Source organism: Terrapene carolina, unplaced genomic scaffold, assembly GCF_002925995.2.
Source record: "Terrapene carolina triunguis isolate 2854851 unplaced genomic scaffold, T_m_triunguis-2.0 Scaffold113, whole genome shotgun sequence".
NCBI lineage: Eukaryota > Metazoa > Chordata > Testudines > Emydidae > Terrapene > Terrapene triunguis.
Genome location: NW_020664464.1, coordinates 15,411,463 through 15,430,371, shown reverse-complemented (window position 1 = coordinate 15,430,371; position 18,909 = coordinate 15,411,463). Strand labels below are relative to the sequence as shown.

The 18,909-nt window shown below is 40.4% G+C and overlaps 1 protein-coding gene across 7 annotated transcripts in view; it reads right to left on the bottom strand.

Moving 5' to 3' along the window:
* The window catches only part of SMARCA2 (SWI/SNF related, matrix associated, actin dependent regulator of chromatin, subfamily a, member 2), a 182,680-nt gene that overhangs the window by 144,489 nt on the left and 19,282 nt on the right, over window positions 1–18,909 (bottom strand). For 5 of the 7 annotated variants that reach the window (XM_024200169.1, XM_024200168.1, XM_024200170.2 and 2 more), the window contains 5 exons: window positions 17,892–18,021; window positions 6,391–6,720; window positions 5,873–5,902; window positions 4,765–4,866; window positions 2,703–2,952 (listed from right to left, as the gene is read on the bottom strand). In XM_024200169.1, coding sequence (XP_024055937.1) covers window positions 2,703–2,952; window positions 4,765–4,866; window positions 5,873–5,902; window positions 6,391–6,720; window positions 17,892–18,021 — 842 coding nt within the window. Of the gene's footprint in view, window positions 1–2,702; window positions 2,953–4,764; window positions 4,873–5,872; window positions 5,903–6,390; window positions 6,721–17,891; window positions 18,022–18,909 lie in introns of all 7 variants that reach the window. The other 2 variants (XM_024200174.1, XM_024200175.1) reach the window with 2 other exon arrangements.

The window sequence follows — 18,909 nt, the reverse complement described above, 5'->3', positions numbered from 1 at the left end:
TTCCCATTCACATTGGGGAGTTCCCAAGGCACAATGCCTCTCTGAGGTCTTGCTGGGGTCGTCTGACTATGCAGCACCTTCAAGACAGGCCAGAGTCTTAAAGGCATGGTTTGAATCCAAAGAACACTACACACTAGCCTCTAGGTAGAGACAGTCTGTTAATGCACTGCTAAGAGATCCACATTCAAATCCTGGATTAATTCAGGAAAAAGAACAGCTATGTGATCTCCTGTAGGTCCCCATTTGTATACATCCCTAAGCCATACAATCTGGCACAAATAGCAATCTCTGCTTCTGGAAGAAGCAGGGTTCAAAGAGAAGAAGCAGTTACAGATGAAGGCTGAGGGGCACCATCACTGATACATGAAAGTGTGTGTGGCACTGGCCCATAGGATTCCTGGCTCATGTCATAGCTATATCCCCTTCCATAAGAACAAAAGTTAAATTGTACTAAGCTTTGTATATCATATATGTTTTCTGAAAATGCTGTTACACTACAATAACCCTACACAATGAAACAGATAAGGCCATTCCAAGTTAAGGTAAAAGTGATGCTAGTGACTAGGGACTCAATCCAGCAAAGCACTTAATTGCACACTTAATTTAAGCAAAAGCTTGACTGTTTTGCTGGATCAGGACCTGAAAAAACAGTTTCAAAAGCAGTACAGAGTGTACCGTTAGGCCTGTTCTTAATCATTAGTAAGATACTTTTTGCTTACCATCATTACAAGTGTCATATTATGCAAAGTACTACAGATACTAAGTAGATCTTTGAGCAGCATCATAACTCTTAGTTGACAGGGCAGTTCTGTCTTACACTCTTATATACAGCATTCTAAAGTACCTCTAAACAACCTTCAAGGCAGTTAAGATGCAATAATGCAGAATCATGCCAGATATATTGTCCTCTGCAGGGTATTCCTAGGGAAGGTCTTCCCTATCTCTGCACTGTTTTCTAGTTTTGCTTAGGGTACTGTAATCACACTAGCCGTGCCCACCAAAACTGGGCTATTTCATCATTGTGTCTCTCAGAAATCAAAGCTTGGAACAAAGCAAATCCTGGAACTGCATCACAAAAGAGGAGTTATGGCACTCTAGATAAAACTAAGTTACCTACATTGTAGTGGTCTCTTCTAAGCAGAACATTAGAGTCCAAATCATTTTATTGTGGACACCTCACCCACTCACTAGCCCCCCTTCCTAGCACATTGCTGCTAAACATTTCATATTCCATAAAAGTTCATCTCAATCATCCTCCCTCAGATATCTATCTGTAAAGTTTGAGCACATTCCTGAAACAAACGTCATTAGATCCTGCTTTCCATTTTTATTTCCTTAGGCCTTTACCTTTTCAGTAACTGGAACATAGGCACTGGCATTCCAGATCGGACAAATGAAACATCTAGTCTGTAGCTTGTCACTGACAGTGACCAATATGAGAGGTTTAAGAAAGGTGCAAAACCCCTATAAATGGGCAACTGTATAACCACCACCTTCCCAAAGGGGAAGTTTTTTCTTAACCCTAGGTAGGCCCTGAAGACACCTGTCTATCATGCTGACCAATACTGCCATCTTGTTTCCTTATACTCCCCTGTATGTTGGTCTGTCTGCACCTGTTGTCTCTTGCCTTAGATTGTAAGCTCTCGGGGCAGGGCACAACTTTTTATTATGTATTTGTACAGAACCTAGCACAACTGGGTCCTGGTGCATGACTGGGGTTCGTTGGTGCTACAGTAACACAAATAATTAAATATTAATAATTACGTATGAAGGCTGATATGCTATTATAACAGACACTCCTGGGTCCTCAGCACTTTTTAGTCAGGACACTTTTATTTAAGAGCCTAAATATGAACATAAGGACCTCGTTTTTGGTATTTTTTTAAATCTTCATTTTGGCTTGCTTGCTTGTGCCCTTTACTCCCTGGTGGATCAGCCAACCCACATTCCATTGGACAAACTTCCTGTTTTTTATTTGGCTATTTGTTTTTTGACTTCCATCCTGGCTCTCCTAATTTCCATTTTACATTTCATCTGTTAAACCGGGTTCTCAAATGGGGGATCGTGACCTCTCAAGGGGTCGCAAAGTTATTACATGGGGGGTTGCGAGCTGTCAGCCTCCAACCCAGACTCCAGCATTTACAATAGTGTTAAATATTTTTTTAAAATGTTTTTAATTGATAAGGGTCGCACTCAGAGGCTTACTGTGTGAAAGGGGTCACCAATAAAAAAGTTTGAGAACCCCTGTGTTAAACCTTGTTCCTTTCTATTGGAATCACTTGGGCTGAATGCCCACTTGTTGGAAGATATACTTACTTGAGTCCTTGGCACTTAACAATCCCCCTCCCCCGTCCCTGGATTCCAGCTGTCTTTTTTTCCTTTGTTTATAATTCTGAATACTTTTTGTGACTGATAACCTTTGCTAAAATAACCTCCATGTTGATTCTAAGGATTTTAGTTTCATAACCTGAGTCCTTTCAGTCCTGATCCAGCAAAGCACTTGAGCACATGTTTAACTTTAAAGTAAACTTTAGAATCACCCTTTAGTTTGATGTCCTTATATTAGTTTTCACTGTGGCCCCTCTCAAAAGAATTATGTTAATTATGACCATTATGAGCTGCAATTGCAAGAGAGACCAGCTAGTGTCCACAAACACAACACTGAAGCATGTGTGGTTTAAGTCTCATGTATCCCTCTTTACCTGTATTCACGCTCCTGGAGTATTTCAACAGGATCCAATCCTTGTGGCTTCTGGATGGGGCTGATACGGTTCTGTTTTTGTTGCAGCTGGACAATAGGTGAAGGCTGTCCAGGTGTTGGCTGTGGTACAGAAGGACCAGGCATGGCTGCAGAAGGCTGAGCAGCAGGAGGGGCAGGTGAAGGCCTTCCACTAGGAGGTGGTACAGCAAGCTTTTGTGGTGTACTGGCAACATTCATATCTGGGCCTTGACCTGCGAAACAAGTAATGTGGCCATGTGAAAAACAGAGCAGCTTTATTTTGAACACAAAAATCTGCAGCTGGCACCTAAGGCAAACTTTCAAAATTAACAAAAATACACACTGAGATAGGTTTCAATTCCCATAGAGGAAGAACATACTGTAGTGGATATTACAGAAAGTAATCCAAAAATAGCAATTGCAACTAACGATTTATTAGGGCTATATTTTCATTTCGTTTTTGGGGGTTTTTTAAGTGTAGAGTTTGTATCAGCAAGAGATTTCTAACACTGGGTAGATCTAGGCAGAGGATCAAACTCTGCTCTCTTATGTGGGCGCTGTCTCCATGTTGATTATGAAAATACACCCAGGAGCAGAATTTGGCTAGCACCAACAGCAAGCTTCTTTCCACAGCTCAGCCAGAAAAAAAGTCAGCAGTATTCACTTTATTAAAACATCCACTTTTATATACTTTATAATATTTTAATATACTTGTAAAATTACATTTAAAAAAAAAAACACACTACCCCAGATTAAGATAGTAATATAAGTAAATAAATATTTCAAGTATGGGGTGCTTGATTTTTCTTCTAAACTGTAACACTCTCCTTATTTCAAAAGTTTAATGCATCACTTAACATGAAAGTAGCATCCAATAGAGATAAGATAGGGAAGTGCTGCAGTTTATGGCCCTCTGTGCATGGACGAGTAGTTACTGATTTGATGGAGATGTGGGAGAGAGACATGGAAAACAACTGATATCTGCAACAATAAAGCTGTCACTGTATTTTTTGAAGGGGTGCGGGGGTTGTCGTATAATAATTCAATTGATGAAACACAATCTCAGAATCTGTCCTCAATCCCAGGATCAGTTTACTTCAGATCCAGGACCCGAAATCTATCTGGAGAAGATGGCTCATCTTCAGAGCTCAGTTTGTTGGAGCACTCAAAGGAACGTAATGCTACAACTGATTAGACAGCGGCATTTTGTCTCTTTTTTAAAGAGAGCAATAAGTGTCATCTGACAACATTTCTTTTTAGGATAGCAAACCATCATTTAGTCCCCATTTCCTCCAAGATTTAATTCCCTTTAAGCACTGTCACAGAATAAGGACCTTTTTAATAGGAGAAATCTATACCGTATCAGTGTCTGCATTAAAAAAAAAAATTTAATCTTTGAACAAAAATGTTCCAGACAAAGAAACATTTACTATTAAACTGATATTCTTAATTCGCCCATCACCTTGCTTCTTTTGCTCCATTTTCAAGTAGGCGGGGACAAAAAAAAACCCCAAACAGTTTTTAAATGTATTCCCAGAAGATCAGATTGTAAAGCAGATTATCTAGCAGAACAATGTAACATTGTTCTCTAATCCTTGACGACTAACTTGTACTTTAAAATTTAGTACTTTTTTAAAAAGCAAGCCTAATTTTACCCATTGTATGAAAACTTTTGTTTACAGTAGCCAGAAAAATGGTCTGAACAGCTTGCTGCAATTAAGCATGCTCAGAATGTAACTACCTGTTTATTAGGTTTTACGCTTGTCCCTCAAACAGCTTATATTTTTCATTCTGATTGTAGAGAGGGGCTTCATGTTCAGGCTGCCGAACAGCAACAATAATTTCATCTGCCAGAGTCATTCCCGGTCTGATCATTTGTAGGACACTCCTTGATATTTGTGTGTGAGGCAAAGTAAAGGTTACACTATTTCTTCTTTATGCCTTTTTATCTCCCCACTTCCTTTCCTGTCCCTACTCCCAAAGCCCTGCCTACACAGTTTAACCTTAACTGTGTAGTACAAAATTATTGTTGTACTCTCCTCTACCTTCTGCCCAAGATTTAGGGGTCATGGCAGCTGCATGTCCTGGCACTCCTGAAGCAGGTCCTGGCCCAGTTGGGGGACCAGGAATTGAATGCACCCCAATACCTGCAACTCGACAGAGGAAAGAAACATATTAAAATACACAGCATTTCTATGCATTCAGAAATCACTGCACTTTCTTCCACACAAGTCTATATATGCAAATACAGTTTGGGGCATTAAATACAGATTTAAGTGGATTCTGCTGTGTGAAAAATAAATGTAATGAAGTGCATTTAAATCAAATCTACTAAAAAAAAGACTGGAAGACAAAGCCATGTGCATTGAAATAAAGTGACCAGCAGTGTTGTTAAAATTGTTATTAACAAGAAAAAATAGAATCATTTTAACCCCCAATTTTTAACTATAGAAAAGTGATTTGGGATCAATTTTACTTGACTAGCATGTAAGGCAAACACGAACATATTTCATCCACAGATAGTTCATAGAAATCTTTAACTCTTTAAAAAATTTGCATATTTTGAAATCTGTTCTTGCTGCTATTCTCTGCTTAAAATCATAATCCTCTGTTTGGTAGATACTATGACGTCACAAACAGAGGATAACTTCTTACGGTGGGGAATAAACAGCAGGAGGAGATTAACTGTTAAAAACAAAGATTAAGTTTTTATAGCCTCTAGTAACAAGAGAGACACAAAAGCAATAGATAAATGATACTTAAAACTGTCTCTAAATAATTTGGTATTTTCTTTTTCATAAGGCATCATCAAGTCTTAAGGGCTTCTAAACCCAAAAAAGTGATGTACAGCTAAAAATACATATAGGTTACTTCCTTAAGGATACAGCTATTATGAAAAAAATGCACATAAACTTGGATGGATAAACTTTTTTTCCAGGGGATGAGGATGAGAAGGGTGGTGATGATGGACCATCACCACACAGTGGTTCTGTATGTGAATTACAAACAAAACAAAAAGACCCACACCCCCAAACTTGAGGAGTTTTAAGCAAAGACCTGTTCAAAAATACAAAGGGTTTTTCTGCAGTAAGTGTGTTTAAAGATTCACAGTTTAAGAAACAAAAAGCATGCTTCTGTCTAAAAAGTGTTTACCTACTATGTTGCTTGTAACATCTAAGATCACTATGACAGAAAAAAAGAAAAAAATGTTTATATTTTTCAGTTTACTTAGTGCATTCCTCAGTACTCTGTATATAGCCAGTTTCACTGTTTCCCTTACAGAGTCAGTTTCTCCTGTTTTTTGTTAGTCAGATTTTATGTACAACAATAAGGGTGGAATATAAGCACTTAAAAGAGAATAGTAAAAATGTGATTATTTTTTAACACCACAAAAAAGGTAGAGAGTACCCAGGGCAGCTGAAGTACATAAAAATACTTTTGTCTCCATTTTTTTTTTAATTAACTGGATTTCAAGTTTACGGTGTATTTTTAATGCAGTGGTTTTATGCCACTCTTAGTCCAACTAATATAAAGCTGAAGCTCGTTGTTCATACTGAGGCCAAAATCTGGCCCTCACATGCATGCACACACCACCACCGATCCTGATAGTTTTGCATTGGTGTAACTGATGGCAGAATATGACCCACACTTCATAGCCCACATTTACTTACCAGGTAGTCTGCTGTAGTTAGCAGGAGCCTGTTGCTGTTGAATCCCAGGCAACGTCCTCTTCCCTTGAACAGCAAGTTGCAGGTTTTCAGGTAAAGGCTGGCCTCTAGCTAACATTTTGTAAGCTAGAATCTGAGCCCGGAGCTGGTGCAGCTGGACAGGGCTAAAAGGTGAAGGACCCCTGTTGGGTTGGCTCATGACCTGTGGATCTCCTGGTATCATGGGTCCTGGTTGACTTGGTGGCATGTGGGGTGGAGTTGGGCCCCCTCCAGACATTGGGCTGGACACATGTTCTGGTGCTCCCAAAGGAGATGGGTGAGGAGACATATAACCTGGAATAGTTAGGAGGATCACAAATTTACTTTCCCAATAAATTAAGTTTTATGAGCCACAGAACTTCTGTTACCTTTATGAACACCCAAATCATACACATTTTCTCATTAGGTATTATAGCGACAATATTTTTTGTGAAGACAGAAATGGAGATCTGGAGTTCCTTGGGACAACTAGAAGTCTATCGGAACTAATCTTGCACCAGGTATCATGGTTCTTTTTAAATAACAACCCCCCATGTTTTTTGGGGTAAGGCATCTAAAACCAAACTGTCCATCTTAAACACAGTGCCTCCAAACAGCATGGGAACTCTGACCACCATGATGGGGCACTGGCTCACCGAAGAGGTGGAGGAAATTTTCATCTGGAAGATTTTTGAAGTTTACCTACTATACAGTTTATGCAGATTGCATAATGTTTATTTATTTTGATGTATACATATCTCCCCTGAAAAGAAGCACTTGCCCATTACTCTAGGCATTCCTATAAAAACAGACAGTTCATAAGTCACCCTTCAGTAATTAGATACAATTGCGCCACCTTATGCTGATTAATGGCTAAAGTTTGACTAAATAATACTCAATAATCCTTCACTATCTGGACACTGGAGAAATTGTAAGAGCCATTTCTGAACAAAAACTTTTTTTGAAAAAGCCAATTGAGGTGTTGGTGCTCTGTGAAAGATCTGGTAGAAAAAGCACAGGGCTAGGGAAAAGGGGTAGAACTTGTGTATTCTAGTCCCACCTCTGACTTTATCAGTGTGAATTTTGATTGCACTGTACAAATATATTTATTTACATCTCAGATCATCTCTGAAAAGTGATAAAGTACCACTAAACCCCAGCTTTCCCATATGTAAAACAACGGGTGGCAGAGTTTGCTTGATTTCATGGGAGTGAGGCACTTACCCTGCTTATGCGCTTTTGAAAATCCCACTGGGCTCCTATCTGCATCTTTAGGCACCTAAATACCTTTGAAAATCTGGCCCATGATGACCAGAAACAATTTGCCAATTCTCTAACTACCATTAATACTTGGTGTTATAGGGTGCGTTGCCTATGGGCTAGAACGTCTGGGGCTAAACCAGCCCAGATTACAAAATGCCACCTGAGAGGAATCAGGTGATTCCAATATAAAAGACAGCAGAAAGTTACTGGGGAGCTGGGTGGAGAAATTGTCAGAAGCAAGCAGTCTGGCAGTGAGTTGGGGAAGCTCAGGATAGGAGGCTGGTGGAAGAAGCAGCTCTGAGGGGCAAGTCTGGCACTTGCAGAGCCCTAGCAAGGTAAAACCTCTGACTGGAATTAAAGAAGGGAAGATGAGCAGTGGGTTTGTTTTGAACTCTTGAGTTCTATGTTTGACAAACTCTCTTGCCACCCTGAGGAGAACTGGTGAAGAGTGAATCAAAGGATTTGAGCTTAGAAGGTCACTGGAGAGTGAGTTCTTAAAGGGACCTGGATGAAAGGGAAGTAAAGATGGGATGACCCCAGGAGGGGGTACTCAAGAGGCAGTAAGTAGTCAAACTGTTACACTTCCTTTGTTTAATAAATTGGTTACCTGTAAATGCAAACCAGGTTTTGCTAAACTTATTTTTTTTCTTATGTATTAGTACATTTAAAGAACACAAGAATTTTAAAATGCTGGTATTGTATATTTTAATTGAATTCCAAATTTCTATCCAAATGCAGCTTGACACAAACCCTAAGAAAAAAATATTCTAATAAATAAAAAGCTTCCTTCGCCATTTAAAAATGTAAAAACTAAGACTCTGAATAACTGCATATTAAACTTTGTTTAAATAACTGCATATGGCTGTAGAATATCCTGCTGCTTATCAAAAGCAAGTACCAAATCTAATGTTAAGGCTATAGTTGGTTGCAAATCAAGCTCTTTTAATGGTTATACACCAACCAATGAGAATGAACCATTCTTTAGGAAAATCACTAAAGTACAAATGTGCAAAACAAGATGATAAAAAAAAAAATCAATGATTTCCTGCTTGCTGATTTAAATCGCCAATTTAAAAATCAATGCACCCTACCTATATCCGATTAACAATAATGTAGTAATACAAATAAATGGAATAGTCCAGAGAGACAGACTTTGAGGAAAGTCTGGATGAACTGAATACATAGCTTATCTAGATTACAAGTAAAAGAAAGATACAACAGATATCTGCAGATATGTGAAAGGTGCCAATACCGAAGGAAGGAAAGAATTCAGTATGGGCTGAGGCTGTGTCTACACTGAGTTCTTTCTTAAAGTTTCCCATTGTCATTCTAATATCTGTGCAACTCCACTAGTTGTAGCAATGGTGGGTACATTAGTGTACATTGGCCTAGGCATTGTTACCACTGTGTCATCCACATAACATGGTGAGGGAAATGCTTCTGGCCATTGACACTAGCCCTCCCATCATGGCTATCTCTGATGGAACTGCATCAGTGCTACAGCAATGGCAGACTTTTACAAAAAAGCTCACTGTAGACAAGGCTTGGGGGAAAAGGGGTGTTGATCTAGGAGTAATATGATTAACTTCAAATAAAGGGTTAACTTAGAATGAATAACACTTCACCCACCACTGAAATGCAGCCACCATGGAGAAGAAAACAGGTGTTTCACAATGCACAGCAATATTCCCTAACAGCTTAGAACATGTGGTGAAGAATGCCTTAGCCAACTAAAGCTACAAGGAGAATTTTTGGTCAGCAACATATGTAAGTTTTCCCAACTGGAATGTGGCCAGGATACTGGTTCTAACACTGACTCTTATGAAACTGCTGAAGGACAGGGGTGGAAGTCCCAAGTGCATGAGTCATTCAAAGCTACGACTGAAGAAATATACTGTAGGGCAGTGTTTCCCAAACTTGGGACGCAGCTTGTGTAGGGAAAGCCCCTGGCGGGCCGGGCCGGTTTGTTTACCTGCCGCATCCACAGGTCTGGCCGATCACGGCTCCCACTGGCCGCGGTTTGCTGCTCCAGGCCAATGGGAGCTGCTGGAAGCTGCGGCCAGTACGTCTCTCAGCCCGCACCGCTTCCCGAACTCCCATTGGCCTGGAGCAGCGAACCGCAGCCAGTGGGAGCCGCGATCGGCCGGACCTGCAGACGGGGCAGATAAACAAACCGGCCCAGCCCGCCAGGGGCTTTCCCTACACAAGCGGCGTCCCAAGTTTGGGAAACACTGCTGTAGGGGATAATCTTACATTGGGAGGCACATAGATGGATAATGTGACCTAATAGCTCTTTTCCTATCTCTATATAAGAGATAAAAGGGTCACAAAAGAAAAATGTAGCTAATTTAAGGACAATAGGGCTGGTGAATATCAATATTCTCTGAAGTTCAGGTAACTTGGTGAACTGTGTAAGTTGTTCTAAATCTACCCAAATTTAGGTTAACAAAAAGACCAGCACATTCTGTGTAGTGACTAAAAATGTAGATAGGTCCCAGCACCTCAAAAACCCTTTGGTGCTTGTGACCTAGGCGATCCCGTGCTGGCAGCAAACAGGGGCTAAACAGGTTTCAGAGTAGCAGCCGTGTTAGTCTGTATCTGCAAAAAGAACAGGAGTACTTGTGGCACCTTAGAGACTAACAAATTTATTAGAGCATAAGCTTTCGTGGGCTACAGCCCACTTCTTCGGATGCATATAGAGTGAAACATATATTGAGGAGATATATATACACACATACAGAGAGCATGAACATGCATCCGAAGAAGTGGGCTGTAGCCCACGAAAGCTTATGCTCTAATAAATTTGTTAGTCTCTAAGGTGCCACAAGTACTCCTGTTTTTTTTAGGGGCTAAACAGTTACAAGTCTATTCCCAGAAACTTGCTTAGGCATGCCCAGACGGGCATGTTTCCCCTGTGATCACCATCTTCATGGCATTTCACTGAAGGGGGCCATATGTGGTCTCAGCCAAAAGCTAAGAACTCGCTGGTTGTCGTGGCTATTGTGGTATGTACAGAAAATATTTGAAGAGTTATGTAATGTAAAATATTGTTACAAACCTGCCGGAGGTCGTTCTCAAAGCTAATGCAATCAAGAGTGGGAACACCTGACCTCTTTCAACCCACTCCAGCCAAGTGTTCACAGTCTAGTCAATGTGTGAGCTTGGACCTTTACAATGCACAAAAGATACCAGACCAAGACCTTAAATTGTGGAAAAATCAGGGCGAACTGAAGTTAACAAAACACCCTCGTTATGAAGGAGACATGGTGGTGTCCATTAAGAAGATGATACTCTGCCAGCATGAGTGTCATAAAAGTGGATCTCGGCTCTCTTGAGTGTACAATCACTGTATGGAGTGACCATTGGTTGAGAAATACCTTATTAGTCAGGAAAGGAACTTGTTAATAAGTATAGGCTCTAGACTGCATTTTGTATTTATCTGTAACCATGTTTCCAATCCTTATACTTCTATTTTCATCTTAAGATCTGCCAAATAAACTTCTATTTGGGTTTACGATAAACATGACTAAGTGCTGTGTGCTAAGGAGAGTGTTGAACTGAGGTGAAGCTAGTGAACTGGGGGGCACTGCTTCCATGAAGGCAGCAAATCTGTGTGCTGTGTGGGTGTCCAGAAGATGAGGGACTGGGCACTCCAGCGTAATGAAGTGGGCTGTACAGACAAGAGGGAGGGACATGTGCCCCAGGGCAGAGCAAAACTCTAAGGGCAAACTACCTCCATAAAACTTAGCCACGGGTTAGCTCTGCTCTGACCCAAGGACTCACTTAGGGAACCTAAGGGCTGGGGTGTGCAAACTGCTAGCCTGCACAGGGAAAGAGCGGGGCTTGCAGAGTCTGGAGTGGGGTCCTTATATTGCCAGCAGCTGGCATCTTTGGGCAAGTTCCTTCCAGTATGCACAGACAAGGCTCCCTTGCACTATAAGCAGACAGTAGTGATTCACACTGTATCCCTTGGGTAATGTCAAAAGTGTCACAGTGCTTATGTTTGCACTTGAGTTATTTAATCAGCTGTGAGCAGGGCACTTGCGAAATATTCTCATCTACTGGCCTAGCTTTCACTGACACCAGGATAATTTTGTATATGGGTTCAAAATCCAAGGCATGCATAGTTTGTGTGTTTCAGTCCATTCTTAGCCTTTTGACTTCTCTCCTATCAAAAAACCACAACTATTTGAGTCCTCTGGTTGTCTTCAGGTTTCCCCAACTCCTGAGGTGGAAGGGATGGAGAAGAGGTAGGATTGGGATGACTTAATTTTGATTCTTTACGTAGCTCTGCTTAGCAGTTTAACAATCTACAGCAAAATCCAGTACATCTAATGCTAATATTAATACTGTCTGCTTACATTAACATACTGTGATGAATGTTGTTGCTAATGCAGTCTAAATTCAGTTAAATGTAGCTGTTTATATAATTTCATTTAATATGAAGCAAGAGAAATGCATTTTCCCTGTTATATTAATAAGTTAAATAGAACAAAAACAAAGCTACTGAGATTAAACAGAAGCATCATGTAATCACAATAAGTTCAAACCTTCAAGAGCAAATCAGTCATTTGAAATACTAAGGAAACAAACTTAACTTTTGATAGCAGGAGAGGAAGGGGGAACTGTGGGGGAAAGAGATACCAATTCAAGAGTCTTTTTTTCCCACCAAATTAATGTCAGATTTTTGTAAAATCATCCTGTCGCAGTATGACTGCATTAAAAATGTGACAGTCTGTCTCAGCTAGTTAGAGATTCTTTCTGCATGACTAGCATTCCACTAAATCTAAGGAAAAACAGAATCTAAATAATGAAGCTGCATAACTTATTTTTGTAATTATCTTTAGTTTTAAAACCCCCAGAAGAGCAAATGACTTTGAGACAGTGGATAGACATTTATCAGCAGGATGGCAAAGTAGTTGCAGATTTAGCTTTTCAGAATGATTTTGATTTGCTCATCAAAAATACGCAAAAAAGGCAGTTTTCCTTGTTTCCTATTGCAAGAAATGTTCCTCCCATGATACTGTACCAAGCTGCCTTGAAAATAATCTTGCTGGCCAATAAATACTCCGGACTTCATTTCAAGACCGTGCATGCAATTACATGCTTGCATTAGGCATATAATTGCCACAACCGCACATGAAAGCAACCTGTTACGTTTCTAACTGTCCTCCTGCATCTGTATATACCTAATTTATTTACACAGTTCTACCAATTGCATACTATAATTCAGTGCAGAATTATATATCCATTTTTGAAATTCAGACCTTCTCTCCATCCCCCATTGTCATATTTTCTGAAAGGCATTTCAACTAACAAAATACACTTTAAAAAAAAATCCCCTGTATTACTTGAAATTTGGACATTTAAACTAGTCTAGTTTGAAATAAATGGTCTGTGTGAGATTTGATTGTAAACTCCTTGGGGTAAGGACCACATCTTATGTGTTTGTCACTGTTGACACTCAACAAATACAGTAATTGTCAGGGAAGGGAAACACTGGATAAAATCTATTTATTTTCCACTTTCAAAAACTAAAACATATGGTATATGCCTATGTCTGAACACTTACTCTCTTACACTCCCAGTTTGTGGTTATAGATTTTAAGGCCAGAAGGGACTGCTATGATCATTTTAGTTGGACCACATGCATAGCACAGACCAAAAACCTCATCTTATAATTTCTGCAACCCCATGACTTCTGTTTGGGCTACTGAATATTTTTGAGTGACATCCAAGTCTTAATTTAAAGACTAATTAATGGCGAATCCATCACATCCCTGCACAAGGTCTTCCAATGGCTAATTACCCTCACTGTTAAAAAAAAATATGCCTTATTCATAGCATACACACACACTGACATTTCCACTGATGATAGAAAATTACAGTTAAGCAAAGAAATGCTGCTTAAGAACTTAGTTTTGATTTAAGGATATTTACTTCGTATATTTTGACTTGTGATATTGACACATTATATCTTAATGGTGATAAAGCTTTTACTTTTTGAATGTCATGTGCCATTACATAACTAAGCCCCCAATAACTTCCCAAAATTGTAAAAAAAGATAAAAAATTGAAAAGCTTACCAATAAACATTGATATGTCAATTATTTAAAAAAAATGAATCCTGTCAATCCTATTTACAGTATGAATTTGTTTACTTTTAGCTGTCAACTACTGAATCTCATTATGCCTTTTTCTGGTAAATTAAAGAGCCATCGACTAGAAGAAATCTCTTCCCCAGGTAAGTACTTGTAGACTATGATCAAGTCACCTCTTAGCCTTCTCATAGATAATGTAGTTTAATTTTTTTTCCCCAAGTATAAAGGCCTGTTTTTTCAGCCTTCAGGTCATTCTTGCAGTTCTTTTCTAAATCCTTTCCAATTTCTCAACATCCTTTTTGAAGTGCTGACTTCAGAACTGAACAGTATTGGTCACACCAATGTTGCATACAAAGGTATACCTCCTCCTTTATATTCCCTGCTTATATATCCAAGGATTGTTTTTGCCCTTTACTTAGCTACAGCAGAGCTCAATTTCAACTGGGTGCTCACCATAACCAATCACTTTATTCCAGGATACAGCTCCCCCACCCTCCAACTCCCCCTCCCCCCCATCTTGTATCCCCCTACATTGACCTGCTTTGTTCCTTGATTTAGACAGCCAAGTGCAAGGTCACATGTTGTTCAAATAAGCTCACCTTACCAAGCAATTCAGATCGGCCTGTATCAGTAACCTTTTCCCATCATTATTTATCATTCCACTATTTTCAAATTTTACTAGCAATAATATTTTCTTCCAGATCATTGATGAAGATAGTGAATAGCACTGGGCTGAGAACAGATCACTGGGAGCCCCCACTAGAAACAACCCATTAGAGGACAACTACCCATAAGAATAGTCATACTGGGTCCGATCAATGCTCAATCTAGCAGAGTATCCTGTCTTCCGACAGCAGCCAATGCCAGGTGCTTCAGAGGGAATGAACAGAACAGGTAATCATTGTGTGATCCATCTAGTCATCCATTCCCAGCTTCTCAGAATCAGAGGCTAGGGACACCCAGAGCATGGGGATGCATTTACAATTAATTTTTATGAGCTAGCAATTAGTCAGTTTTTATTTTTATTTTGTGTAGATTTTTTTTTAAATCAATGTCATGTGGAACTAAGCCAAACTTTTGATCTCATCAAAACATCACGTTTGCTCGACAGCACCTATTTTCCATAAAACCATGTTGACTGGCATTAATTATGCTACAAACCTTTACTTCTTTACTGACTATACCACATATCAGCCTTTCCCTGGTTTTGCCTGGGATCAGTGTCGGGCTAACCTGCCTACAGTTACCTGGGTTCATTTTGTTTGCCCTCTTCTAAATATCAGCACGACATTAGCTTTTTTCCAGTCCTTGAACCTCCCTAGCCTTCCAAGATTTGTTAGAAATCAACATTAATGGTTCGGATAGCTTCTCTGCCAATTTTTAATGCTTTTGGGTGCAAGTTATCTGGTCAAGCAGTTTCATGCACACCTCAAATGCCCACTAACTTCAATGGGCATTTTGAGTAAAACAATACATCAGGTCACATGATGTATGGAGTAGGTGGCCTGCAGTATTTCAGGGACCAAAGCTAGAAAATTATGAAAAAGTGGACACACTTGCTTCAGAACCCTTAAAATGTCCTCAGAGGAAAGTACAATGAATGTGGACAATCTTCAGATCACTTTAACCACTCCAGTATTAGGACCAAGTACACCTCTACCCCGATATAACGCGACCCGATATAACACGGGTTCGCATATAGCGTGGTAACCTCGGGGCTCTGGCAGCAGGGCTCGGGCGGCGCTTTAAAGGGCCCGGGGCTCCAGCTGCTGCGGGGAGCCCCGGGCCCTACAAATCACCGCTGGATCCCTGCCACCACTACCGTGATATAACGGGGTTTCTCCTATAACGTGGTAGGAATTTTTTGCTCCCGAGGACCGCGTTATATCTGGGTAGAAGTGTATAGAAATGTAAGACTGGAAGGGACCTCAAGAAGTCATCAAGTCCAGCCCCCTGGGCTGAGGCAGGACTAAGTAAAACTAGATCATCCTTGACAGGTCCAACCTGTTCTTAAAAACCTCCAATGAAGGGGATTCCACAACAAACACTTACACATGTTTTAACAGTTCCTGTTGACTTCAATGCTACTTGTGCTTAAACAAATGTCTACATGGTTTTCAGGATTAGATCTCTATTTGGGAGGATACCAAACTAATTCTAACTTAACCAGCTACTTACAACACAACTTCTGGATAAAATGCTATTAGCTAATACATATATTCTTACTGCCTACTTAAGTTCAAAGCTTGCACCCAAATGGTCAATGAAAAAAAGAGATCCTTCCCCCGCTACTTGTCAGCTTCCAAAAATCTTACTGTGTCACCCATCTGGAATCCTTTCCCCACATGTATATGAGGCACATTCTACCACCACAATCTTCTTTTTGTGGAGGTGAAGAGAGGACATGCAAGCAAAGAACATTAAAGAAGTTCATAGTAACAGATTTAAAGAGGATTTCTGAAATAAAGATGGAGTGAACCTCTTAAACTGCCTAGACTAGAAGTCCAGCATTCTGTTTCCCCTGTGACATACACCAAAAAGAGCAGAAGATTCAGTCTGACTTAGCTGCTAGTAATGCGGTCATCTGTTGTAGAGCAAGCATGGTCCTGAACTCAGGCTCTAACAAGTGGATGAAAGAGGAAAATGACTTTCAGCTATTTAGATGCAAAATATTTGTAGTTTAACCATGTTATGTTTAGATCTAGCAGCTTTGATTTTAGAAGCAACTTTTCTATTCATTTTAAGGGGCAAGCTTCTTTACAAGCCAACAATGTGACAGCATGCACCCTTGGGGAAAATTTTTCTCTCAGATATGCATTCTTGGGTTCCACTGAGATCAGTGGAAACTGTGCATCTGAGGCAGAATCTGGCCCGTAGAAGGCCCATTCTATTTTGTTTTATGGTAGTTACTCACTCAAGGGTAAAACTGGAAGACAAGTGTTGTCCAGTGGACAAGGCATTGGACTAGCATGCAACAGACTAGAGTTCTATTCTCAACTCCCACAAAGTCACATAGCAGATCCTCAGCCAAATCACTTCTCCAATCGTTTGTTTGTCTTGTCCATTTGGTCTATAAGCACTTCAGCACAGGGACCATCTCTTATGTTTGTACACTGACTAGCACAATGGGGCCCCAATCCTGATCTTGAGGTGCTATTGTAATACAAGTAGTTGTATGACACATTATTAAGCAGCTAAGGTCCTAACAGGTGTTGTCAACTAAATCACTGCATACAGCTGCTTATATAATACGTCCCCCTTTAACATGTAAGCAGAGTGTCCTTTCTCTGCTACAAGTTGATGGAGGAGCTGGCAGGGCTGAGGGAAGCCACCACAAAAGCCTCTAAAATCAAATGTTGGTGATACCAGGCCAAACGCTAACAAAAGGGCAAAATGCCCCCCCAAGCAATTTCATGAGCACTGCAAAAAAAATAATATCAATAGGATATGCACCCACTTTCTAATCAAGTACAATTTATGGGGTATTTAGGTAGGACCACTGTCAGGTTAGAAGGGAGAGGTGGATGTACAAAACACACCAACAATGTTTTCTGACCCTTGGCTCTTTTCCCAGCACAACTCATGATACACTGCTTCTGCAGGACTTGGGTGAAGCTAACTTCCATCCTGCATGCCCTTTGTTGGGCACAGGTTTTCTGGCAACTGCCTATAACCAGCTCTTGCCAGAATTTGGCTTCATCTGATAGATATTAAACGTTGTTCCATCCCTCTCTCAGATATTATACAGCACCCGTTACCCAAGCATCTTAGAATCTACCAATCTCCATGAGGTAGGAAAGTAATACTATCCTACTTTACAGAGGGGGAGCTGAGGCACAGAGCCTTAGGGACAGGCTTAAGATCACACAGGAAGCTGTGGCAGAGCAGGGAATTTAACCCAAGTCTGCCAAATTCCAGGGCTGTATCCTAACCACTAGACCACAGTAGGTATCTTAGGTGAACATTCAAAGGAGCAAGAATTTTAAGTAGTTTTCAAAAGGTCACAATTCATCATGTGAAAACTGGCAAAAAGAAAAATGGGAAACCTATGACAAAGGAGTTGTGGCTCTGAATGTCCTCTACAGAGCTGAAAAACACATCACATGAATAACATATATCAACCTTGGCTATGCTGATCCATTGGACTCTGTGGTGGGCCCATTCCAGGGTGAGGCGGTCTCATATTTGCACTCTTCATGGAGCTACAATGCATGTCTTCAACCATTCCTTTTTCATGCAAGCCATCAATGGACTGCAAAATTAAAAAGAGATTTATACAAAGATATTGCTTTATGAACTTTCAAACTAGTAAGAGAAGTTAAAAGCTTACACAAATATATAAAAATAGACTAAAATGAGAAAAAACCTCTACATCTTCTTACTGCAAAAGGGTACAGTGGGACTCTTCCCCTTCGCTCCCGTCTATTCTAGAGTTAGACTTCTTGAGACCACAAATCCGGGATGTTGGTCTTTGAAAGACCCCTCCCTTCCTCTTTCTCTTCCCCCTTTCAAGTATTCATTGAGACATCTGGGCAGTTCCAAGTACTACAAAGTGAAGGCAAATAGTACTTGGTACATCCAATCAGAGTTGATCTGGGTGGCCCTCGTTTATAAAGCTGTGAAACAAAGGCCACTTATGAGAGTAAACTCTGCAGCTCAGGATGGAATAAGACTAGTTATTTTAACCCACCCTCTTCCTTTTAGTCACTGCTGTAATGGAATATCCCAAATGCCGTTTCTCTTTGAACATGAAGATTCCAATGCAGAAGGCAACCTCTTCTTGACCCATTCAAACGCTGGCACCCTCAAGAATCAGTCACTCACTCTTCACAACACTTCTCACCTATATTTGGAGGGTGAGCATGGCCAGGGTTCTGGCCCCATCCCAAACTGGCCAAGGCAGGGAAGTCAACTAAGGGTCAGAGAGATAATGCTGGGGGAGAGACTGGAATGGGGGATAGAAGGGAAACATCCCTCTTTTTTTTATGCTCCATGTCATGAAAGAAAGGCCAAATCAGAGATAAGGGGCTTCGGAACAAATTAGACACTTGAAAGCAGGAAATCCGACAGGTCACCAGTCGAGAATATATATTCCAATCTTTAACTGCATGTGCAGGGCTTGGGGTGAGCAAAGAAAAGG